Below are 27082 nucleotides of genomic sequence, written 5' to 3'. Positions count from 1 at the left end.
CCCAGGATTTTACCCCCCCCCTCCCTCTTACGTACGCTTTGTACGTAAGTGAAATTGGCGAAAATTATGGACGGCCCCTAAGGCGTACCAATTTAGCACGCCAAGATTGAAACTCGTATTAACACTTGCTTGATATTTAATAATGTTAGAGAATTAACTTTGCATGTTCATTTTACTGTCAATCTATGTGAATACGTACTAGCTTTATTTTAATTTTGTGGGACATTCTATTTATAAAAGTTCTTTTACTAATAATTGTTGTATTTATTTGTTTGTTTGATTGTTTTATTTTAGTATATCTCCAAGACACAATCTAAATTCGTACTATAGTATAAACTGCAAGCCTGTATCATGGTTGCAACTTCAGGCGCACTATATATTATTGGCAGTATGTAAAATTATATTTGTCACATTATTTTTTTGCAAATTTAAAATACATGTATAATGCATGTAAAGGAAGGTATATATTTATTCCCGACTCCTGAAAAATACAACATTAATGTTTTACGATTCAAAAAATATTGTCAAATGAAACATAAGCTAAATCTTAATCCAAATGTAAAATGTTAGTATTTTTGCAATTTGAGTTGAATTGCACCAAAAACATGCAATGGTGCATGTTTTCTTACAATATTGCAGTCACAAAATTCAAACACTTGAAACAAGTCTAAGCACTCAAATTATGAGGATCTTATGTTAATTTTGATAATTGATGATAAAATAGATTAGACAATGTGTTTTACAAAAATTAGAATGAATAATTTGAAAAAAGCCTTTGTACAAGTCTTACGGCTTGATTGTCACAGCATACAAAAACACCCTAAAACACATGTTTTTGGCCCATATTTCCAAAAATTGACCAAATATGACTTGAATTGGCAGTTAGGATTAGGATTGAGCCATGTGTCATTTGGCAAAACGGTATAATAACAATCCTAAAAATATTGTGCTGTATTCTGACCTAATCCAACCAAACATCAAGTTCAAGAACAAATCGTTTCGTTGACCTGGATACCAATAATTCAAATCAGCTAAAAAGTCGGTAATGATTTTCTGCTTGAATTTGTCCATTCAGATTATTTCAAGCGTACGCAAATTCGTAACATGCAAAGGATAATGTAAAAGATAGGGGATAATGTCACGCTCTATACAAGAGTGTTGCGTATTTACAATGTATATCGTATCTGGGTAAATTATTAAGAAAAAAAAATCGACATTTATAATACCAAAATTTTCACGTAATGTCAACAATGTTTATAATTTGAATTATACTATTTTTTAATTACAAAAACAACAACTTTGATTATTAAATGGGAAGCGCATTAATTTTTCAGTCACTAAGAAAAATATCTACATTTATACCAAAATATTTGGATTATCAATTGTTACACTTTGAATAATATGTTTTTTTTTAATTAAAAACTTAGTAAACGGAAAGTATAATTGCTTTGTTAAAATTTTGTTGAATTATTTTAATTGCATATGAATAATAATTGAAAAAATATTAATTAGCTAATGTTACATTGGTTCGTTGATCATGCGGGATGATTTGAGTCAGCACGGTACATGAGATTTCGATCGTAAAGTGACATTGTAACCAGAAAAGGATTGGAAAATTAAAAAAAAAAATTAAACGATGTGAACATGATGAACACATAATGCAAACAGTATTTTATCCAAATAGAAAATAAATACTCGCAATCTTGAAATCTATCCATTTTATGTAAAACAAACACCATCTCCCATATTACATTCCCCAATATCGATAACAGTAATTTATTTGATGAAAAGATAGGTCACTGCTAAAGTGCATTCATTTGTAAAGAGGCAGTTGTAGTTTCACTTGAGCGAATAATATGGCGAATTTGTACAATTTCACTTACTTTATTGTTGTGCGTCAACAAAGCGACACAAAAAGAATTAGATTTATGGAGGTAATGAAGTGGAAAGCTAACACAGGATCTCATTAATACTTTAAAAGCGTCTTTTTTGGTTTTCTTGCATAATAAATGAAAAAGCAAGACCATTGGTGTTGAAATAATACATTTAGGAAACCAGGAACATCTGGGTAATGTGCGTCTTGTACGCAAAATCAAATATTGATAAGCGCATGTAGCAGGAACAAAGGGTTTGGGATATTTTGCTGGTCACAATTTCTTTTGCGTCTACTCCTCTTTGCATGTCAATAATGTTTAAGTTGGTGCAAAGAAAGCGTGATTCATTCTCATAAAACAGAGACAATTTTAGGCAAGAGCTTGGTATATAATGCTAATAGACAAGTAAATTAAAATACAATATAGTAACCAATAATGATGACGAAAATAAAAGCCGATGTCGGATGCCTGAAGAAGATGTCTGCCGGTACAAACATTTCAAGGACCTTTTGGGATGCGGGATAACAAAAATGACTATGAATACTATAATGAAACAAAATTAATTGAAAGGAAAGGAGCTAAATATAGAATATTTTGCTCATATTAAAAAGTATATTACAAGTATTTTCACCAAATTCGTTAGAAATAGTTCCGTAAACATTTCTGTTTTAAAACGGAGAAATAACGTCTGTGACAGCTGGGTTGCCATGCAATAATTGTTCTTTCTTTACAGAACGCGAGTTCAGAATGTTTCTGCGTTTTATTAAAAAAAAATCTTGCATTTTTAACAGTGTAGCTTCTTGAATAAAAAAGTGACTAGATTTTGCAAATGACATTTGATGTAAGTCTTGAACTTGATCAGTTGAAGATCATATTTATTAGTTTTACCCTAGTTCAAAGATGACCGACATTTTCTTGCACATCTGCACATTGCGCATTTTCGGTATTAGATATGAGACCGTATTCAGTGAATTGTCAGCGATTAAAGAGCACGCATGTTAATAATGGAAAATTTACATGTATGAAGATACCAGAATTATGTGTGTTGAACAAAATTTAGGTATAATCTGAATAATTCGAAATATTATTTTTAACTGGTCCTTTCAACATGTGTTCAACATGAATCTCCAAATTGGGAAGCTAACTTTTTGAACACGGAAAGCAGTGGTATGAGTGGTTAAGGCACAGGTCTCGTAAAACTGAGGTCCTGGGTTTGATTCCCAGGCGGGATCACTTTTTCTGCTTGTCTCCTTTATTATTTGCGACGGCGAACCTGGTAAAAAATAATGTTTATTTAACATTTTGAAGTCCAAGTTTTTACGTTCATATTAATTAAATTGTTCCAAGGTATGTGCGTGTAAGAGATTATCGATATATCACCAAAGTATCACCGTATCATATATCAATTACCAGTCAAGTTCAATAATATATGTAAACAAATCATTATGTATGATTAATTTGTTATCTGATTGATTAGCAAAAACCAAACCGTTCTTCAAGACGTCATATGAACAGTATGAGCTGTACATAATTAATCTAAACAAATCGGACTTATTTTTTCTAAATTTATAAAGACACGATATTGAAAATAACTATAAAACTGCCAGTAACAAAAAAATGTCGCACAATGAATTGTAATTGCCAAAAAGAAGAAGATATGGCAATTTGCTCAAACATGATTATTTAAGACTCAAAGGGGTATTTTTGATAATTGTGTATTTAAAAAATATTGAAAATCAGTCAAAAACGTGCTATTGGAGATACTGAAAATCAGTTCGAATATGGTCTGTCAAAGATCAATGATATGGAAAACAAAATAGTTGATTTTACAGTGGATAAGTACAGTATACACAAAATGGAATTAAAAACTTGTTGAAGTAACCATTGTAACACAAATTAAAAGTTCATTTTCTAGTCCATATTCTAGTCCGTCGTTGTACTTTATATAAAACGGGCAAAATTTATATACAATTACAAAAATAATTATGTAATCATGTGTAACTATTTACAATCCATTTATTTTAGTAAAATGTAAAGCTAGAAAGAAAATGATAAAATTGATAATAATAAAAGCACATTAGATGTGTTTGACGTATCAATTAATTTATCCTCTTTGGTAAACTGACCTTTATAGTGCTTGGATATTAGTAACACTCCGACACACGCGCAAATGGTAAATGTTGCAGATTTTCAAAGTTCTTTTTTTTTTTTAAACATATAAAGAAACATCATCAAGATAAGAAAATAATAAACATTACTCACCCGGTATATTGAACACTGCATTTATTAAAGTTGCAATAATAAACAATTGAAGTATTCTTTTTGCCATTTGGACGAAGCAAAAGTTGAAACTTGAAGATTTTACTTGTCAGAACCCTGTCAATGTACTCCTGCAACTGCTGGTCTTATCAAAAAATGTTGTTCTTACAAAAAGTGACGTATGATAATCACAGATAAATATTAGTAAAAATACTCTGTTGTTAAATTAAGTATCGTTTTTTGTGAATACGCGTGGATTGGTTACTGATGCCGAAAATGAAAAATCGTCTGCTTAAATGGACAATTTGATTAATGGAATACGGTGTTTCTAGAAATTAGTAACGTACATGGCACGTGCCCTCGTTAATGTTTTTGACAGATGAAAGCTAAATTCCACAATACATTCAAAATGCGTATTTGCTTGTTGATGAATAACGTAATTAAGCAATAATATAAACAAGTGGGCATAGTCTGTAGTATTTACATAATAATTAATTATCGTTGGAAGGAGGATGATTAATTCCCGGGAATGCCTATATCAAAATTGTTAATTTCTACCATGCATAGGCCTATAGAACAAGCCTATTTAATATAATCACATGGAGTTTTCCCGTTACACGCTGCTGCTGATAAACCGTGGACGTCCACGATCTACTACCTATCTTGTAATTGCAAAAAGCCTTCAAATGCGTTTAAAAGTGAGTCCTCTATACTAGTAGGTATAGAGTTAATCCACTGTTGACGGTAAACTGATTGTGTCCATGGTTTTATATTTTCTGTCCCCGTCTTCCCTTTTGTTGGTTCCCAGTTGACAGGTCATACACGTATGGGTGGGGGTTGGTGAGCCGCTTGTGTATAAGGTTTTAGAAAGCATTTGATTTTTCCCATTTCCATGTTCTCTTGGTCGAAATTGTGTAAGGCTATAGTGATTTTGTATGGCGTTCCGGGATAAGGAAAGTCTACGTTATAGGACGGACACTCGTAACACAATATCCATATGATCATTTTAATCAGTCTCAAACATAATAAAAATTCCTTTAAAAGGGAAAGCCAGCCTCAATGTAGAAGAGGTCTTGTAATTAGTTTTGGTCAATGTGAAAGGCATTTTAGGATCACGCTTACATCTACATGACAGTCCACCAAACCATCAACGATGAGAACATGCACACTGAAACAGCAGAAAACATTAATTCCTAATCTCATGTCAACTCTTTTAATTCATTACATGTACTCCAAATTGTTCTGGTCTGTTTGTTTTGTTGTTGTTGTTGTTGTTGTTGTCGTTGGTTTTTTGTCTTTTCAGCTTTTTACCCACGATATCTCAATTTCCAATTTTGTAATACCAGAACTTACGAACTCAATATCTTCGCTTAGGAATGTCCGATTTCACTGCTTTCGATATATACACTGCCGGTTTGAGTTAACTTACATGTACATTTTATTTTAAAATAACTTAATTAATTCGCAATGTATAGTTTAAGCCTACTATATTATAATAGATAGTGGCCAGCACATTTATAAAGGATGGTTACTCACTACAATCTTCACTCTTAAACTGTGTTTTTCTGAATGTGCTGATCATGTTGATTGCTAGTCGGAAACTCCTGCGAAGCTATGGACATGGCATCTTACATACTCCATTCTATAACAGTCTGCCTAGTGCCTTGTGTGTTTTCTCTTCAATCATTTTGTTGAATGTAATTTTATGAATCAAATAGTTATGTGTCATTTTATTTATAATAAAGAAGTTATTAAATTAATAAAGTAAGACAATTTATTTATCTATAAGTGCATGTCAAATGGGGTACATTGTTCAATACTATATGCATAAATTATGCCCATATTATAGCTAGGCCCTAAAAACTTTATTTTGCATCGGATTTTTTTCCGTTGAAAAGACAAAACTGATGTTTATGATAGCAACCATTTCATCAATAACATTTTGAGTCATTTTTATCCATAAAACGACACAGGATATGATAGATAACTACTTTCACATCAATATGGTCCATATGATCACAGATTGTTGAGAATCTGTGATATGATCCGGGGATATGATGAAGATTTTGATTCTATAGATCTGTTATCAACATGATATCACGCTGTTCAGTGGTCAAGGAGTAAGGACCCCCGGTCAAGGACACTGATATGACATCATAGGTGATGTCAGTTTTTTTTCTCCTGACCATATGATGCTATATATATTAACTATTATTGTTACATTTAGGCCTTTAAACTTTTAAAGTCATAATTAATTAGTTCAAACATAACTTTGGTAATACTCACTCGTTTTCGTTCGTTGAAACGGCAAAACATACTTACTTTTCCTAACAAATCGAATTAAAATATTTTAAAAAATTTAACCACAAAAGTAAAAAAAAAAAATCATTCCAATACCACTAAAATATAATCTCTTGAGTAAACTGACCCCAAACCTGAAACAGGTACCAGCCCCGAATGGGCTGGCGAAAATGCAATTTTACAGGCAAGCGGGGTGTGTGTGGAGGTGTGGGTGTGTAATGGAGAGGGTGGTGGTGGCGTGGGTGTTTGGTGATGAATAAGATAAGGGGATGACGAGGACGATGATGGCGACGAAGACGATGATGATAATGATGAGGAGGAGGATGACGATGAGGACGCTGATGACGATGATGATGATGGCGATGATGATGATGATGATGAGGAAGAGGAATATGATGACGATGACGACGACGATGCTGATGATGCTGCTGATGATGATAACGATGAGGAGGAGGAGGCGGAGGATGACGATGACGACAATGATGACGATGATGACGACGACGAAGATGCTGATGATGATAGTGATGATGAGGAACTGAGTAGGATCATCATCATGACGACGATGACAATAAGCTTGATGACAATGATGATGAGGAGGATGACGATGATGACGACGACGACGACGACGACGACGATGATGATGATGATGATGATGATGATGATGATGATGATTAGTATAAAAATGATTATTATCGATATCTTTATTTAGAACATGCAAACATAAACTAATGAAACGGATCCGCAGCCGCTTGGAATGTTGCCCACAATTCATATCACAGGACGCCCTCGCAAAATTATTCAGTTCCAATTCAGAGTATACGTCGTAGGTGGCTCCTGTCAAATTTATAATTACGATTCGAAATTTGAATAGTTCACAGAAGGGTTTATACAGAACAATTTGTAAGGCTATAGTGATTTTGTATGGCGTTCCGGGATAAGGAAAGTCTACGTTATAGGACGGACACTCGTAACACAATATCCATATGATCAATAATCAGTCTCAAACATAAAAATGCAATTTTACAGGCAAGCAGGGGTGTGTGTGGAGGTGTGGGTGTGTAATGGAGAGGGTGGTGGGTGGCGTGGGTGTTTGGTGATGAATAAGATAAGGGGATGACGAGGACGGTGATGGCGACGAAGACGATGATGATAATGATGAGGAGGAGGATGACGATGAGGACGCTGATGACGATGATGATGATGGCGATGATGATGATGGTGATGATGAGGAAGAGGAATATGACGATGATGACGATGACGACGACGATGCTGCTGATGATGATAACGATGAGGAGGAGGAGGCGGAGGATGACGATGACGACAATGATGACGATGATGACGACGACGAAGATGATGATGATGATAGTGATGATGAGGAACTGAGTAGGATCATCATCATGACGACGATGACAATGATGATGAGGAGGATGACGATGATGACGACGACGACGACGACGACGATGATGATCATGATGATGATGATGATGATGATGATGATGATGATGATTAGTATAAAAATGATTATTATCGATATCTTTATTTAGAACATGCAAACATAAACTAATGAAACGGATCCGCAGCCGCTTGGAATGTTGCCCACAATTCATATCACAGGACGCCCTCGCAAAATTATTCAGTTCCAATTCAGAGTATACGTCGTAGGTGGCTCCTGTCAAATTTATAATTACGATTCGAAATTTGAATAGTTCACAGAAGGGTTTATACAGAACAATTTGTCAGACCATTTCTTCTTATAAAATTGTCAGACGTATAAAAAATTGCAAAATAATATTAGTGCCGTGCATGAAAGTTATTATTCAGAGAGGTACTTGTATTGATATTCCATCCTTGTTCAGCTGGTTTGTGGTTCTTGGGATAATTATGTAACATTCTGACCGAAATTTTGTAATTTTATTACATTTATTATTTCAGCATTTCAGGTGCTAAAAAGAATGCACGGAGATATTTCTATTGAGTTGACGATTCCCATTGCGTTGTTTTTTGACAGTTAAACTGCACGTTTGGTTGGTAAGACTCCAATTTGTAATGTATCCTCATGCTCTAAAAATATATTTGACAAGATCTGGTTCATGGGGGCCAAAGGCGGCAAATTTGAAACTGAGATAAAGGTAAAAATATGGAGTAAAAAACAATAAAATACATAAGAAAATCGACATCAAATAACTTCATAACTTTAGAAACAGCATGCTAGACCTTTGGTGTTTTCAGTAAATGATAGCATATTGTATATAGGCCTATGTATAATGTAATAATTACAGTAACTCAATTTTCAAAAATGCCTCCTTTGGCCCCCATGGACCAGATCGTGTCACATAGTACGAAAAATACAAATATACACACGGTCATCTAGGCTTTCCTCTACAATATTTGTTTTTATTGTCATGTTATGTTTATGATATGATGTAAATTATGGAAAGAAGATGAATAATAATACTAATTAATGACAACAGCAATAGCAATAAACAACAGCATGCCATAAACAACAACACAACAATTTTGAACTGAAGACCTACAGACATGATAAATAATAACATCACTCCATCTGATTCATTCAGCTCAGTTGTATAGAGCCCGGGTATAGAGCATTGGTCCAGTGATCCGAACGTCCTAGCGTCCTAGGTTCAAATCCTGGAAGGTCAGTGATTTTTTTCACCAGCTATAGCTGTCATTTATGTGGAGGCTTGTATTAAAAATATTTCTGATAATAACAACAATAACAAAAACAACGCTGCTTTGGACTTTAATTTCCATAAAAATTCAATTAAAGCAGTAACAAAATTATTATTATGTTCGAATTATCGAATAATGATTCTTTTTTTTTTTTCTACTCAGCGCTGTGTATAATTAGGCCTACCTTATTAGGTATATACTAAGTATGCAAAAAACTTCATGTCTGTGCTATTATTATACAATCCGGTTATAGTTCCTTTTGACAGATATGTCATTTCTAGAGTTTAATTTCAACTGATAGCACAAACAATGATTAAATCATCGAACTTCAACCAGAAACCAAACAAGGATATACTGGTGTGTTGGTTGAAGATTACTATCTATTTATTCAGGCTATTTGATTAAACACTAATTACTCATTGTTTCAGAACAGCTTTAATGGGAAAATAATTGTCCATAATTGGGAGGATTAATATCTTTCCCCGTCGTCAATTTGTCTCTTTCTTTCTTTCGAACACGGTCTGATCTGATTTTCGAGATTTTTGGTGTATCCCATAATGCATTGCAATCGATGCGAAATCGTCAGTGCGCACATGAACTGCGCAGTAACCAGCAGCAGCAGTAACGATGTGCGAATCGCGATGTGATATGGTCCCCCCCAAAAAATCAGAACCCGTATTGCGCCTTCTTTTTCTCCTATTTTTGAAAAGTTCAACAAATATATTTTGATTTGTATTAAAAGAAACCTTTATTATTTAGCTTTAATAAACCAAAACAATTATTTCAATCGGCTCACAACTTTTGAAGATATGCCGTTTTAAAGAAGTGTACCCGTTTTTCACTCTGTCCACGGATGAGGTTTGGCTACTACATCAAAGATTAATAAAGATAATAATAAGACTTCGGAACGCATTCACTAGTGTAATAAACCACCAGCTAGCCTCCAAGATCTTCACCACCGTCACCCCCGTGTTATATTATTGTACAATGTACTGGTGAGCCTGTTTTTTCTTCGTATCCGGTGAATCTCAAAATAGCCTTTTGAAGTATGGAATAGAGGGCAGTATTCCATCTGGGTAAAAACCCGGCAAATTCGCAAATTCAAAAGAATTTGCCCACTTTGTGCAGCGCCATGGTTTTTGTGCCCACCATAAATATATCATGTATCATATCCCCGTACCTTCTTCGCACAGTACAAGAAATAAAAATGAAAAAGAAACCAGATACACCTTTCCTGTCTGATTCTAGTTGGCTTGTTATAGTAATATTGATGCTGATAAGAAGACGGCGAAGACGCTCACGATGAAGATTACCAGGACGGCGATGTTGACGAAGACGATGTTGATAAGGAAGATGATGACGATGATGATGGCATGCAATAATGATTGATCCAGCTACTTCTTAAACGATTTTGTTGGGATATCAATGGAAGTGGGACACTCTCCAGGCCTCTGGATTGATGGTTTCTTAATTCCAGGTGTACCAAGAGTCACCATAATTACATCTTCTTTGCCGCTCTTGTCGCGATGTGCAACATCGCGGACAGTCTTTCGTTTGGGTCGTAGCTCCTTATCATATGGCCCACTTTTTGGTCTCGTAAACGATTGCGAACGCTCAGGTAACTTGATAGGTAAACTAAACTTGGCTGAAATAGCGTAAGCTGGTCCGCTGCTTTCATCTTCACACGTTGCAGACTTCATCCCTGTGGATTGTGATAAACTTGGGTTGCGTCCCTTTGACGATTCGGTGGTCCTTGCTTTTAGTTGTGAGATGTCGCTAGTGTCACTAGGAAGGTTGGTATCAGTAGAACTCGACTGTGTTTCATTCTGAGGTCGAGATGGCATACTAATTTCGCCGAGTCGAATGTCTTCGTATCCAGATGTTCCCGATGTCTGATCAGTGTCCATCGCCGTTGTGCAGTCATGAGCACCACCAAAAGACACAGCTTCTTTGCTGATACTTTTTGTCGATCTTGCATACACCGAACAATCCTCTGCTACATAGTGCAATTCATCTTCTTGTCTTCCGGTGACGTCTTCATGTGTATGGTCAATCTTTTCTCCATGCAGCGAGTTTTCCATCATATCAGGTGCTCGCTTTTCCATGATTACCACAAGTAACGGGTTGTCAAAGGCGCCTGGTGGCATTCGCGGCTTCTCCTCACGTTGTGGTGGAGAAATACCACCAAGTTGGATTTCTTCATAGCCTGATGTACTCTTGTTGTCCTCACACTTGGCTCCTTCTGGTATAAGAAAACCGCCATCTTGCACTGCTTTGTCATTTTCTTGCTCCTCGCTGCTTAACGTATTGAGCGTTTTACACCCAGATACTTTCTTCATTGATTGAGTGTAAAGAGGGCCTTCGTCGTTATCGATTTGGTCGGGGCGGTATCGTTTGAAGCCACTGGTAGCTTTAGTGTGGTCGCATGGTGAAGATGAACGATTGCTTACTTCAGGAGAAAACCGGGGTCCGTTGGTATCCAAGTGTTGCTGTTCACCTATTGCTACATCTTCGTATTCTGATGATGCCCCTCGTGCGAATTTCTGGTTGTCTGAGGATGGTCTATTATTACGTAATGCATAACCATCCAATGATAGGCTCTTGTTGACGTCGGGACTTTTGTTCGCAGAATCACTATGACCACGAGTATCTCTAACACTGGTTGACTTCTTTTGAGGCTGGGGGGAAACAACGGCTTGAACTTTATCGAATCCTCTTTCAATGCTTTCTATAATAGAGGGCGCTTTCTTTTTATGAACATTACTACTGGCATAATGTAAGGAGTTTGCTCTAGGATTTGTGGAGTTTTGTATCTCAATAGATACAACCTTGTCATTTCTGGTAATCGGATGCTCATCACTGTCTTCCTCGTTTCCTGTAAAATCGCTTTGTTTCTTCTCCGGCATCGCATATATTACCTCTTTGGTTTGGCAACTTAAATCCGGTGACGCATGCGCATTTGACGTAACTTCCACCGATATTCCCTTTTCGATAATCGGGTTAAGCTCACATTTCTCATATGAATGCTTTCTCTTTGATTTCTTTTCCGGTTGTGTACATATTACAGATGATGTTTCTGATGTAGCTCGCGTATTCATAGAATGGGAGGGTCTATCACTTTCACAAGCTTGCGTTTCTGTCGACCTTCGTGTATTATTGGATGCTCGTTTCGGTATCTCAGTGTTGGGCGTTTCGGTCATATTACTTCCCTGTTCTTGAACAAAGAAATTTAACGCCGTACTGGAATTGCTGTTACGTGTTAATTGTGTGTTGCTTAAACTGGTCGTGAATCGCTTACTCTGTCGTTCCATTTCCGCGACAACCGTTTCATAATTAGGCCGAGTATGATGATCATGCTGCCTGTATACAATTACAAAAAAGCAGAGACTGTTAAGTAATATTATAGTGATACGGGATGTGCTTTTGCGCGCGCGTGGTGCATATTTGACGCAATTTACGCAGCCGACTCGCCCGGCCGACTCGTCACTCAAAATGGCCACTTAATTTATTATACGTAAAGTCTCAAAATTTTTATCACTGTACCATTTAATTACAAGCCAGATAAAACACGAGAGAGATTTTCTTTTTGAATAATGACAATATGGATACCTGTATGCCAATCGTCCATCCAAAACAGACAGAACAGGGGCATATTATTACTAACACATGACAGGACAAAAACATGTTTCTGACGGTCATTTTAAAGTAAAATGATTTAAATCATGCATCATGACGGCATTGGACTCATAATCTAAGAGCTTGTTCGACGTGCGTGGGTTCGAGTCCCTGTCTCACCACCGTGTTGTGCACTTGGGCAAGTCGCTTTGCTTCGCTCGCCCAGGTGCAATGGGAAGCTGTTAGGGGTAGTCACAGTCGTTGTACTGATGAACTCTGCGCCATTTGCAGGCAGCAAGCGTGGTTTTGACATATTCCAATGACGGCGGGAATAAATGTAAAGCGCTTTGAGGCCGTTTACGGCATAAAGCGCTATATAAATATCTACATTTTTTTTGTATTGGTCAAGGTCATATATACCCATATATAGCCAAGGTCCTTTGTAACATACCACGAACAATCTTTTTCAAAGAGAGTTCTTATGTCTTTTGACGAATCTTGTTCGAATGTTAGCGTCGAGGTAAAAGCTACAAACATTAAGTATTCAAAAAGTATAATGCATTGAGTGCATATGGTGTAGGCTTTCTTACCTTCTCTTGCGCAAGCGTTTTGCTACGTAAACCACTACCCAGATGAATATTACAATGACAGCCGTAAGAGCTGCGGCTCCACCAGGTCCTATATTTGAAGAAATCATGAAATAATGATTAATAATGGACGATAGTCTACAAAGACCACTGACCACAGATTAAGGATAACCAATATTTAGTGGACAAGGCCATTAGAAAAAGTTAGGGGACATCTCCCATTCACCTGTTTGTGGTGAATTGACCCCGGGGAATTGACTACGTAATAATCAGAAAGAACGAACAGTTTACCAACCTAAAGTGTTACATTTAAACATGACAACAAATATATAAATACAAATCCCGACCGGTACCACCCAACTTGACAAAAAAGCAAGGGAATGTGCTGGCATGGGAATCGAACCCACGACCTTCCGATCTCTAGACGGACGCCTTATCCATTAGGCTACCAGCTCCCACTGATCATGGAAGAAAGAGATAAGAAGGAACCACAACGACTTCGATCGGCCAAGTTTTAATCCGCTTATCTATTGACGCTATCAATGGTACTTCCTTTCATGCATAGTCCATTTACCGCGATCGCTGCTTGGCGATATCATTACTGAAAAAAAATATATAATAAACCCATCCACGAACAACAGACGCTACCGGAAGTAAGATTCTGGAATTTCCCTGATGCTTTGAGCATGCATAGTAGCTTTATTTCGGGGTTTACAGTCAAACTGTTTTCTCGATCGTGTTGTGTAGAAAATGTACTTTAATACATCGAAAAGTTCATCAAAATCGGCCGTTTTTTGCCGAGTTTCATCTTGATCAAATAAGGTAAGATTTTGGTGACTTCATTGCGTAAATTTTCGATGAAAAAATATATGTAATGTTCTTAAATAATTCAAAATGTTCTGGTTGAGTCCGGTACATGAAACCTGATGAATTTAATAGCTTACATGTGTATAATCGTAACTAGCTAACTCGTTTCAGTGCCAAAGACTGCCAACTCTGAGAAAAAAGTCATCAAAGTTCGGGAAAATTGGGCAAAATGGAAGATAGAGATGAAGGGCGCCATCTTGTTGTCAAGTCAAACCTTCCCAGCATGCAACAAGAGTGTTTTTTCGGAAAATTACGGTGTCGCCGAATCGATTCGATCACGCACGGAAATTACCGAAAATGACCGATGATCATGTCACCAGAGAAAATCATGCAGTGTGCTTGAACGGAAGGTCATTAGTTCAAATCATCATCTAGACACGCTCCAGGAGACATGCAAATGCATGGAGTACAATACCAAACTAATGGATATTGATCAAAGTAAATCCTCATGAATAACAATGTGAATTAAATGTCGGTAAAGGGAGTGAACAAAGTGAATGCGTTCGTTGTGGTTCTTTCTTATCTCTTTCTTCCATGCACTGATAAACGGTGGTTAAAACTGGGTCTAATGTTAGCAATCGTGGTATACAATACACACAAACAAATATTACGCAAGTACACAAGTGAAGGAGATCATTACTGATGCTTACTCTTTTCAGTATTATAAGTAGAGTAGGTAATGGGGATACGCATCCTGCTAAGAACAAATGAACACAATGGGGAACGGTTGCTCGCTACAAGACGAAACAGAATATATAAGAAAGAATGAACAGTTTATCAGCCCAAAGTGTTACAATATTAAACATGACAACAAATAAACACAAATCCCGACCGGCACACAACCCAACTTGATAAAAAAAGCAAGGGACTCGAACCCACGACCTTCCGATCTCTAGACGGACGCCTTATCCATTAGGCTACCAGCTCCTACTGATAAACGGTGGTTAAAACTGGGTCTAATGTTAGCAGTCGTGGTATACAAAATACATACAAACAAATATTACACAGGTACACAAGTGAAGGAGATCCTTACTGATGCTTACTCGTTTCCCCAGTATAATATAAGTACACCAGGCACAAAAAGAAACTCGTCAGGTATAGTCATCCTTGCTGTTCAACAACCTGGTAAGTTTGGATTATTCTGAAATATACATTTTGTTAATTCGACTTTGCTTTCCTGTTCGTGACACCCTGTTCGTGAAAATCGAGCAAGAATTGACCAAGATATGCGCCTCCAAACACTCAAACCCCAAAATGAAAAGTTGCGAACAGGGTGTCAAATGAGAAAGCAAAGTCCAATTAATAAAATGTATATTTCAGAATAATCCAAAATTATCAGGTTGTTGAACAGCAAAGATGACTATAACTGACGAGTTTCTTTTATGCCTGGTGTAGAGTAGGTAATGGGGATACGCATCCTGCACAAGAACAAATAAACACAATGGGGAACGATTGCTTGCTAAAAAAATCTCATTTTCGTTAGCGATTAGCCTAGACTTGTTGGGTGGGTGGGGTGGGGGTGGTCGTCACACCTCCTTCAGAGCGAGCCTGTTACCTTGCCAGCATTTAAGAAAGCCGATACCCATTTATACACCTAGGTGGAGAGGAGTAATCGAGTACTCAAGGGACAACACAATGGCGTCGCCGGGGCTCGAACTCACAATCTTCCGATTATGAGTCGGAGCCCCTTCCGCGCCCGGCCACCGTGCACGATTTCTAAAATACAAACAAAAGGACCATCAAGTTAATCTTTAGATCCGTTTAAGTTTCTGGAATACATGGAGCCAATCCTTAATTCCGTTTAAGTTTCTGGAATACATGGAGTATTGACATAACGATAAATGATAAAATAAAAGGAACGAAAGAGGACATTCCAGACCCTAAAGAAATAACGCGTACTCATAATGTTTTATACAATAACAGGATGTCGATGTTCTCCGGGGATGTTCTGAACTATGGGGAGTACATAAAGTAGGAACGAAAGAAAATATCCCAGGCCTTATTCAAAGAAATCCTTTGTAATCCTACAATAACACTAACAGGACCGTTTTGTTAAATTATAGAATCCTTCGTTCCGCATTACTTCCAGGAATATATTGGTATGTATAGTATAGCCTATAGATAACTGATATCATACGTAGAAAGATAATGCTTGTGATATTTACCTATCATGCCTATTGATGGACATTGTGGCACTGGACAGCTACAGGTACACATGGTTGCCGTGGTGCTATCTGCCATATTGACTATGTTGACAACTTTATTACGTGTGATTTTATCGTAACTGGGTAAAGAGAACTCTTAAAAATCCGTCAGTCTGATCCAAACTTCATCATTCAGTCTTATTTTCTAGCACTTCTGTTCATATAAAATAACAAAAATAGGTACATTATTACAAATATTTCCGTTAAAAAAATGGACACACTGTTTTAAAAAAATTAATTATTAATTAATTAATTAATTAATTAATTTTTTTATACCCCGCCAAAACAAACCGTAAACAAACAAAAAACAAAACAAAAAAACAATTGCGTTTTTTCCTATAATATTTCTTTTTTTTCTTGTTTTGTTTTTACAATGTTTCTGTTGTTTTTTAGTTTAGAGCATTCCTGTCAAATATCTGTAAAATTCAAAAACGGCAAGCTGCTACATGAAAAAAACGGAAAATGTAAAAAACGGACATTTTTAACAATGCAACATGGTTGTTTGTCGTATAAACGAGGATGATAAATTATGACTGTTTTGTTTTTAATTTGTCAAAGAAGAACGTGAACTATAAACAAAATTACACCAAATTACTTAAAAAAGAAAACCCAGGTTTTTAAATTAAATTAATTTTTTTTGTAATATAGAACTGTGTAATAGCAATACATAAATACTGAAATATTAAACATGTCAGATACCAACCTTTCTTGATCTTTGACCTTGATCTTCTTGACGAATCCAATATGAGCTATTGTCCTTTGATTATCTGCTTCACGCCAATTTATTTGAAAACTTACAAAAGCGTAAGACAGTAACCACAATTAACGACCTATTATCAGAAGTATTAGATCACAAATGCCAAAGAACAACCAATTCTAACGTTCTATAAAGACAAAATAAAAACTTGTTTCTATTTGAAGTTTTGATTGTTACTTTCTAAAAAGGATTATTATAATGTGCGTTATTATATCGTTTGATCTTTATTTTTACTTTATTGTCACACAAAACTATTGATGCCTTTAAAACATTATCTTGTGATCTATTCTATAAAGTATTAATTTCAATCAGGAAATGAAAGTATTCAATGATATGAATACCGACCGCAACAGAATTGAGGTACCAGTTATATTCACCCTGTATTATCCTACACTCATAGAAATTGTTCGTTTGCATTTATACTCAGTAAGTTGATGTAAGTCGTTGCGTCAACTTTCCGAGTAATGCCAACGCGTACAATTTTGAGTAACGCTGACTCGATATCATCATGATGGTCGCACTCATTTGCACTTACTTTATTGAATTGTTACAACTAAGAAAATGAAACTAGGTTAGCATAATTTTCTAGAGGTGTGCTATAGTATACAAAATTTTGCACTGATTACAAAAATAAATATTTGAATACTGCTAATTGTGCAGAAAATGATCCAATTACGTGAATTAAGTAACAAAGTACCAAATTGGAATAACGCAAAACAATAAGTACCAGTAACTTAATATGAACGAGTTACATCAACTTACATGTTGAGTTACAATAACTCAACTAATTGGTTCTTTGAACCTTGTTCAAGTTCCCTGAACTTGAATTCAGAAGTTGGCATTACTTAAAAAGTTGACGCAACGACTTACATCAACTTTTTAAGTAATGCCAACAAAGTTGATTAGTTGACGGAACTTTTTGAGCTTTTTCAGCATTTTTTAAGTTCGGATAACTAAAATGAATTTTGTTTTGGTAACTTTTACACTATTTTTGAGTTGTCCAAACTTACTCCTTTTGAATTGCGCCAACAAGGCGAACAAGTCATTTCTATGAGTGTACACAACGACAAATATGACAAAATTAAGCCAATTAAGCCAAAATTAAGCCAAAATTAAGTACCTTTTAGTTCTTTTAGTTTAAGAACCCATTTCTTGCAATCGGTTGAGAATTCAAGAAACGGTGATCTAAAATCCAATTAAGGAACGAAATCAAAAGATGCATTTTAATGTTCTAATCTATGGAAAGCAAGAACGCTTTGTGTATAAATCAATAGGGCAAGTAGTGGAGCAAGCGGCAACTTTTGAATTTGCATCTTCTTTGGGATTCTGGATCACCATGTTTTTATTTCTTGACCGATTTTAATGAACAAGGCCTTAAATCCGAGCTAAAACATGCAGCTTTTTGCTGCTGGTTCTAATTATGACATACTCTGTCTTTGTTTAGGATATACAAGGTGAAAATAACGGGTACCTTAATTCTTTTGCGGTTTGTATTTGACTACTCCATACCGGTATCTCAATATTCCTTCACTTTCCATAGATCATAGTTAAGATAACACACAAGAAGTGCACGTGATATTTAAAGTTGCATGCCGCAACTAAATTGTTTTATTTCAAATTTGTTTAATTTGAAAAAGTCTTTCACTTTTATTTCAGAATACGACTGAGTTATATACGTGCTCGAGCTGTCTTTATCCAGATAAACCGGGAGGAAAAACAAACACAACCCCCCTCCAAACAACTCACCCACCCCACTCCACACACCCCTTGACACCGTCCCTCCTCACACACACCTTCACATAATCACATCGCCCCAAAATACACACTTTCTGGTAAAACATGCTGACAGACTGAGGACCGAAAACGAGGACACGAAATTAACTGTGGACCAAATCAGTTAACGCCCAGTCAAACGTGGACTAACTCTATGCCGATAGAGGAATCACCATTTTAAACGTATTTTGGGTTTGTTTTTGGGATTTTGTTTTGATGGAGAACTTACTTTTAAATACATGTTTACGTTATTTGCGCCCTCTTGGGGTAGGAAGGGAAAAATGTCCCATTTGACAGGTCATACCCACTCCAACCCGCAAAAGCAAACACCCTTCATGTTAAAGCAGACGTCATATGCATGCCAAATAAATAACCCCCTTTTAAAAAACAAATCTCACAACGACATTGGCCTCTAATCATCTTTCCCATACGCACTCCTTTTGACGCAAATTGCTGCGAAATTATAATCTAATCTAATCTAAAATATAATCTTGATTTTCGTAACTTAATGACCCTTCTTTTTTGCAGAACGGACTGCTATTTATGAATGACATCCCTTATTGTCTTTGATACCCCCTCCTTTTAAGTTTCGCGTATTTACAGGTATATCACTTGACGGAAAATTGATTGTGGTATACTTTCATTGTATCGATCCGCGATACGTGCCCTACGCCATATTATGTCATGGAACTTATGTTATCTCTCGACTGTTCAGTGCCAGAAGTGGGTAAGTGCAATAGCTGCCTTGTGTAGATGAGTACAATGTTCACAGGGTACTAGGGTAGCTACCCGGGGTAGCTATTGCACTTACCCACTTCTGGCACTGAGCAGTCGCTATATACTTAGATATACATCTAACTCAGTAACTAGGACATATATCGAGCCATATAATTGCACTTTGTACTGAAATTTGGTATTATCCAAAGGTTTACAACGTGATTATCATTCATCGTAGACAGATAAAAGCTATTTTAGTTTTTTACCATTAGAACAAATAATGAAAAGTATTATGCTAGCAAATTGACAAATCCTCAAAGTTCGGTGACCGGTACTTCTTTACCGTCAATAGTATGCGTTTCAGTCTGTGATATGTTCATGGTATCAGTATTTGCAAATAGTGATCGTCGTATTTCTTCATAATCGTCTTCTTCAGTCGCAAGACCACTACCTTGATTTGCCTTAGCAACTCTTTCTGGAGACAACTCCTGTGACATGTAAAAATTTGAATCTCTTGTCGGGTCATCCACGCTACTATACATAGGGTTCTGTGCCCATCCCGACTGGTCATTTGTGTCACCACTCTTGGTAGTCTTTGACAGATCAGGGCCTCCTTTGCCATTTTCAGTATTCAATACTACTTTTTCGTAATCCGAATCAGGTATATCAATTTCAGTAGGCTTTGATCCGGCCATCCGGATGGATGGTTTTTTTACACCAGGGCTTCCCAGCTCTACTATTGGTTCCTCGTCTTCATGAGAATTAAAGCGTTTTCTCGAAGACCCCGATAGCGGTACAATTTGAGTTTGCGCATAGGGTGCGGTGTCCTCGTCAATAGATGCAGATTTACTGGCATCTGATTTCTCATCTGGTAGACCTCTCGTGTCAAATACGGTACTCTCCGCATAAGGTGGCTCCATATCATCGTCTTCCGAAATCGGCTTACGTGGAGGTCTAGTGAGGCTATCAGTTGGAAGACGCGGAGGCGCATCGTTTGATACAGGAGGAGGAGCAACATCCCGAAGATTGACATCTTCGTAATCTGCATCTCTTTCAAACTTTTCATCTGTTGCATTTTGTTCACTGGGTTTTTGCGTGTCACGAATTGTAGCGTAGTCATCTTCAGGTTCGTCAGCTTGACTACTCGGCACATATTCCTCAATTGTCTTATCTGCTTTTTTATTTGGTTTCGCATATAGTCCTTCAGGCACTGCATCGGAACTTTCGTCTTCGGACTGATTGCCAGTCATTGGTATTCTCTCCGCGTCAACTGCGTTTGTCTCCGCGTCATCTGCGTTCATATGTGATCTCTTAGATGAATTGTGATCGTTTAGGTTCATTTCATTATCATCTGCGTTTGGTTTATGATTTGCTTTTAATTTCTTGTCAGGCTTTGCGTAAAGCGCCGATAATCTCTCTTCTTCAAGTTCGATGGTCATCTCCATGCTTTCTGGTGGCACATATCCATTCTGCTTTGCCGTTTCGCTAGTTGAATTGTCTTTTTCATGTTTTGTGTCCGTTTCAGAAATAGTTTTGTCGTCTGGACTAGGCTGGTTTTTGTTTTCATCACGTTGGGTGTCTTTTTCCATGTTTCCCGTTGGGACGTCTGGAGTTTGCCCATGATTGTGTTCGTTGATTTTCTCTTCACCTTTTTCAGTATCTACATCTTCTTTTGTGTTAGACTGTCGGCACCTAAAAATTAAATTACAAAGCAAAAAGACCCATTCAGTTTTAATACTTTGTTAACAGCTCTATGATTCTCCTTAAAAGGTGCTATAATGGATATATGTACTCCTATTAAAACAATGCAGTTCGAATGTTTAACACAAAACACATCACGGATCAGTATTGCAACAAGATTAAATTGTCCTGGAATACAGTATTCATCTACAAGAATATTACATGCCTCTATATGATTTAAAAAAAATTGACGAATGAGACAAAAAGGCAGACATGCTCCAAAAACATTTTTGGAGTTTGAGCAACTATATCACTGATGCAAATGGCTGTACACACATGTATGTTGGGTAATACCAATCTATTGTAATGTTTTTGTGGAGGGTGTCTGCCTTTCGTCTCTTTAGTTACAAAAGACACTTATTTAGAGGTATAATGCTTGTAGATGGACTTGTACGGTATGAGAAGAACTAGCAAAACGCATAATGCAATTCTACTTGCAATAGCTTGCAATTGACCTTCCCTGAGCAGAATGCAATAGAACTGTGGAAATTTAAAAAATCCGAATAATAATAAAATAATATTTATAATAAAACGATAAAAACGGCACCCTTGAATATTGACCTAAAATCAAGTTGCTACTTTTAGAATATCAAAAAATCAAAATGTCGTATAAACCGTTTCAAAAGCAATAAATCAAAAGGAATACAATCTTCTTTCATATCACATTACAGTACAAAACCTAAAGGTAAATACATTGAACATCAGATAAACGGATCAATTAGATATAATGTTTTATCATACAATTATTGAGATATCAGAAATAAGTTATTTTCTTGGAAGAAGTAATTGCTGAAGTACTTACCCCATATTGAATATGTGAGAAGTAATTTGACTGGACTGTGATCATTGGCGAACTCCAAGATTGAAGTATCGGACAGTCGTCCTCAAGTTCTGAGAAAAATACAAAATAGTAGTCTACTGTTATTTGTTCGTTTGTTTAAGCCATGGCTACTGCCTACGTGGGGAGATACGCTTGAGTCCTGATGTGACGAAGCTCAAACAATGGTAAAGCACACACAAAAGTATTGTAACATCGAAGAATTAGACGAAAACTGTAAGTTGGACATTCGGCCAATTTTCGCCTAATGTATAGCTATGCGTCTTCTCTATCCAGTGATACCAAAAAAAGAACAAACATCCGAACATAATATCGCTATGACGTTATAATGTGAGCGTGTCCTCGCAAAATCAACCTCCGTGGTCATTTTGATGGGCGGCATACGGTGCTGGGATACCAATTGTGTCACTAACACAAGCAAATTATGGCTCTACGATAAGCTTAAGTCGTTTGGGGGTAATACGCACGTTTGTTTGATTGTTTATATGCCGTAGGAAAAATGATGATGATGAATTGTGATGCATGACGATGACGATGATGATGATCGGACGATGACGACGATGATGATGACGATAATGATGATGATGATGAATGATGAGGAGGAGGAGCAAGAGAAGGAGGAGTATAGGATCAGTATGACAAAAAATGAAAACTTACAGTCCGTTAGTATACCTTGGATATTCAGCTCGTGGTATGAATTCCATTTGAAGTTTCTGCTTTAAACTGGTCCAACTAGCTGAACTGCTAAATGTGTTAAATTATTTTGAGTTTGTGCTGAACCTAAATGCAAAAGAAGTAAGAACGAGAAATAATAACAAAATGATAGAAAGTATAACAAAATAATATTAATAAGGGTCCACAACACGTTTTGTGTGGATGGGATTATCTGACATGGTGAAAACATGGTAATCGTCTAGCTCCCGGAGCTTCCCGGGTCTATCTGTGCAGTATTGACGTAGGAAATTGCACATGGTCGCAAAATTTACAAGATGGACAGCAAAATAAATAATTAATATCGTGTCAGTGTCAATTCCTGCAACGTGTTCAGAATTTTCAATACAATGGGAAGCTAAACAGTATCAAGAGAGAAATTAACCAAATTCACAATCCAACGTAAACGCAACGGTTAGCCAATGCAAAGTGATTACCTACCAAAATCAACGTAATAGATAAATAATCCATGTTTTGATTTTGGAAAAACAAATATAATTGCTGGAACCTGAGCTCTGGCACTGCACTGAAACTCTGATAATCAGACTCCTTAAATCCATTTTCAAAACCTCGCAATGTTTAGTGCAAGTCAATCTCAGAAGTCATCGCGCACATATCTGAACTACGACTATAATAGCGTAGGAGTGAGACAAGGCAACATCATATCACCGCAACTGTTTACTGTCTTGATCGAATTGGTCTAAATATCCAGGACCTATGTTATGTTTATATTAGTGAGAAATTCGGATCAGCGGATGACATTGCCTTGGTTGCATCCCGGATTTCATCCTGGATTAGAGAGTGAAAAACATTTCTGCACCTCGTAAACACTCACTATAGTTTTATAGTTATTCTTTCGTAAATAATAATTGACCAAAAGTGAAAACCAATAGCATGACGTGACAGGTGTGTTAAGATTGATGTAATGAAGACGTCTTCGTCTGTTATATTATTTATTAAACCTAGCACATGAAGCAGTAGCGATGTTTACATGAAGATGCAGCACTAACAATTTTGATCAAAAATACTCTACATGGTGATTTTCTGCTTCTGAATACCTCAGTAAGATTTAAATAAATATAAATATCAAACCACCTACCTTGGAGGTACAAATACCACGAATTAATTGTCAGCTACATACTGGGTGAACTGCAACACATATTATGACCTTTAATTGTTGTACAGAAGTTTAGTACACTGAATTGCCTGGGAAACAAACAGCCGTTGTGATAATGAATTTCATGAAGTAAACTTTGTACTTCCTTGTGATATGTATACATAAAAACACCCAATACATAAATTTGTGAAGTTTATTGGGATCAGTACAGTTACCCTACTGAGCGTCATATGAACCAACATTTATTTGCTTAGTGGTGCGTGACAGGGCAAAGGTCAACCGTCTGCCCTACCAAATATAAACGTAGTACCCGCATATTCTGAGATTTTAACTTTTATGGGATGTTATGTTTGTTTATTTGTTTAACTCGGTTAGGCTAATGAAAGTCGATTCTCAGTTTCCCGTTACCCGCCCTGGTCCTGGATAATTGCCGGTCAAAAAAGTATTCATTATTTCCAAATATTTCACCATTTGATATTTTGTTTTAGAGAAACGAAAAATATAAACTTTCTCAACTTTCCTGATAAAACTAAGCTCTTGGTTCAAATAAAAAAATCAGATTCTCCCTTAGGACCCCAAACAAATTTCGGATTCCCCCATTAAAATTCCAATTCCCCTCCTCTGGCGTATATATTGAACGGTCCTAAGCTAACAGCTTGTCATCTCATGTGATGACATTGGTAGGCTATATACTCTTTCCAAAACAATCCTCTCCCCAAGTATGGAAATAATTACGAGTTTCAATTTCTCAAAGTAAAAACGGAGCATACGCAAAACATCACAACCACAATGGGTTTTATATGTTAAAAGGGCAGTGGCGTAGATTTCTTTTTGACATTGGGGGGGGGGATGGGGTTGGAAAAAATTCTTGAAGTATAGTGAAAGCAGCACCTTTTGACGACAGAATAAGTTAATGGTACAAATGCGCGCGAAGCGCGTGAAAAATTTTGCTATTTTTAAGCTAAACTGATGAAATATGGTGCAAAAGTGGAATAAATGTGCGCGAAGCGCGCGAAAATTTGTACTTTTGGGGCTAAAATGGGCAAATATGAGGTTAATTTGGTCAGAAACTTATATTCAGGCATCAACATTGGGGGGGATGATTGTATGGAGCATCCCCTGGCAAAATATTGGGGGATAAATCCCCCATCCCCCGGATCTACGCCTATGTAAAAGGGTGTCAATCCTGGGGACAGGGGTGGTTATTAATAGTCACAAGCACACCCCTGTTCGTTTATATGTTAACATGGTTAAAGGTTTATGTGTAAAAATATGCACCAAGTGGCTTCAATTGGAACTTCATTTTGTTCTAAAAACTGAGGGGGCACGACACAAGTTTGTTGAGGTATGTGGTACTATAAAATAATAGTGTAAATATCATATGGCTTCATTTTCAACAAAAAAATTGAGGGGGAGCTCCCCCCATCCCACATAAGGAACCCCTCCATACACAAGTCTAGTAGACTGTCATGTTTTGAGGTTTGTGTCTACTTTATCCAATAATAGTGTTTAAATGTACTTTGTACACCAAATGGCTTTAAATTTGGGCTTCATTTAAAAAATCCAAAGTCTTAGATAGCAGTGGCGGCGCTACGGGGGGGCATGAGGGGAAAATGCCCCAGTCAGAACTCATGCCCCCCCCAGTAAAAACCAAACATTACGAAAATTTCACCTTTTTGCGGTAATTTTGCGCAAAATTGGTTGATTTTGCCCCCCTGAAATTCACGTTGGCCCCACAATGCCCCCGGAAAAATTCCTGGCGTCGCCACTGTTAGATAGGCTCCTCACACACTCTGCGACGTGTTGCATGATGCGCTAAAGTCCACTTTCAACAAATCTGTGTCGCCCACTTTTCAAGAAGGATTTACGCCCCTAGAAAGGTACAAAACATACCAGCTAAATCATAATGTAACCCATTAGGGCTCTTAAACAATTAAACGCTGTTTGCAACCCTTTGCTGGACTTGAGAACATGATCTCTATCCTACCATGCCTACTGAGCCGCACATCCCCTTTACCCGGCCCACACAGTATACCCCCCCTCACTTCTCACATTCTAAAAAAAAACCCAAAAAACAAACAAACAAATAATATACAAAAAAATGCGACTCTATTTTTTCAGAATTTAGGGTCGGTCGAAAAGAGCAATACAAATCATTTTTTTCTTAGACCTAATCAAAGATTTGACAACCCATCTTGTATGGTGAGATTTGTCGTGATCTTGATGATGATGATCAAAAAATTATATTTATCTTGAAGTGATGATTATGAGTCATTTTACAATGATTCATAATAAAAGACACACTGACAGTTGCAATTCCTGACAATATCACAAAATCTTTAATGAAAACGATTCTTCATCTCACACACTTTAAAAAGAATCAACAGTACACTTCAAACACAATACATTGACAACAGAATGATACTTACCAGCTCACCGTGAATGTTGCAATATTTGTCCTGAAAAACCGAAATTAATCCAGTTGAGAAGAGTACAGCATACAAATGCAAATAATATTATTCCAGTAAATAAGCTATCGCATTTCAGTCTATATCACACAAATAAGACACTAGTTTTAAAATATAACCCTAGATACAATTATTTATTCTTAAAGATATAACCGCTAACAATCATAGAAACCGATGCCTAGTTTTAATGACAAGGTTGATTGCAATTAATAGAGTCACTTCCTGGTTTCATATTGGTAACATAAAGAAAAAGGGGAATTCCCTTAAACATACTTTTTCTTTTATGTTTAAGGGCTCTCCCGCTCTGTGACCTTCGTATTCCTCGTATGCATTTTGGTGTGTCTGATGTGCTCTCAGGTACCACAAAAAATTACTGTGCAAAGGTGGGTGACCGAGCCCTTAACATTATTGAAACACTTATGCTTGTTAGCCAGGGAAGTGAGAATTCAAAGGTTTTCTTTTTCAATTTCCAATAGATTCGATTTATAAATATGTTTAGAATGGTCGTTTTAACATGTTTATTTAATGATTAATGATATTAAAATAAAACAGTACTTTGTATA

At 36.7% G+C, this 27082-nt stretch overlaps 3 protein-coding genes and 1 non-coding gene across 5 annotated transcripts in view; all 4 read right to left on the bottom strand.

Moving 5' to 3' along the window:
* Positions 1-4310, bottom strand: part of LOC140166759 (uncharacterized) — a 49810-nt gene extending 45500 nt beyond the window's left edge. Inside the window, exon 1 of the mRNA XM_072190253.1 lies at positions 4137-4310. Within this exon, the coding sequence (XP_072046354.1) occupies positions 4137-4203 (67 nt within the window). The 5' untranslated portion in view covers positions 4204-4310. The remainder of the gene's footprint in view (positions 1-4136) is intronic.
* Positions 4311-9114: 4804 nt separating this feature from the next.
* Positions 9115-17279, bottom strand: LOC140166077 (uncharacterized). Its single transcript, XM_072189458.1, has 4 exons — positions 17102-17279; positions 16360-16552; positions 13331-13418; positions 9115-12485 (listed from the first exon to the last, which is right to left on the bottom strand). The coding sequence occupies exons 2-4, from the start codon at positions 16433-16435 to the stop codon at positions 10520-10522; spliced, it is 2130 nt and encodes a 709-aa protein (XP_072045559.1). The 5' UTR covers positions 16436-16552; positions 17102-17279; the 3' UTR covers positions 9115-10519.
* Positions 13709-13782, bottom strand: Trnas-aga (transfer RNA serine (anticodon AGA)). The gene has a single exon. It is a non-coding gene; the product is annotated as a tRNA-Ser (tRNA).
* Positions 17280-18758: 1479 nt separating the features above from the next.
* Positions 18759-26580, bottom strand: LOC140166078 (uncharacterized). 2 transcript variants are annotated; one of them, XM_072189460.1, is made up of 4 exons: positions 26481-26580; positions 22881-23003; positions 22188-22276; positions 18759-21337 (listed from the first exon to the last, which is right to left on the bottom strand). In XM_072189460.1, exons 3-4 carry the CDS (start codon positions 22190-22192, stop codon positions 19960-19962), a joined length of 1383 nt encoding a protein of 460 aa, XP_072045561.1. In that variant the 5' UTR covers positions 22193-22276; positions 22881-23003; positions 26481-26580; the 3' UTR covers positions 18759-19959. The 2 variants fall into 2 exon arrangements, with proteins under 2 accessions (XP_072045561.1, XP_072045560.1); XM_072189459.1 differs by lacking the exon at positions 26481-26580 and adding an exon at positions 24034-24535.
* Between the last annotated feature and the right edge of the window lie 502 nt (positions 26581-27082).

The sequence above is a fragment of the Amphiura filiformis genome, chromosome 12, assembly GCF_039555335.1.
Source record: "Amphiura filiformis chromosome 12, Afil_fr2py, whole genome shotgun sequence".
NCBI lineage: Eukaryota > Metazoa > Echinodermata > Ophiuroidea > Amphilepidida > Amphiuridae > Amphiura > Amphiura filiformis.
Note: the sequence above shows the minus strand (reverse complement) of the source record. Positions and strands in the feature narration are given on the sequence as shown.

Bases quoted from the DNA above. Each gene is read 5' to 3' on its own strand.
- LOC140166077 (XM_072189458.1), bottom strand. From the start codon at position 16,435: ATGGCAGATAGCACCACGGCAACCATGTGTACCTGTAGCTGTCCAGTG. The intron at 13,419-16,359 runs GTAAATATCACA...CTTCAAATATAG, and splicing joins TCCATCAATAGGCATGATAG to GACCTGGTGGAGCCGCAGCT. The intron at 12,486-13,330 runs GTAAGAAAGCCT...AATTGTATACAG, and splicing joins AAACGCTTGCGCAAGAGAAG to GCAGCATGATCATCATACTC.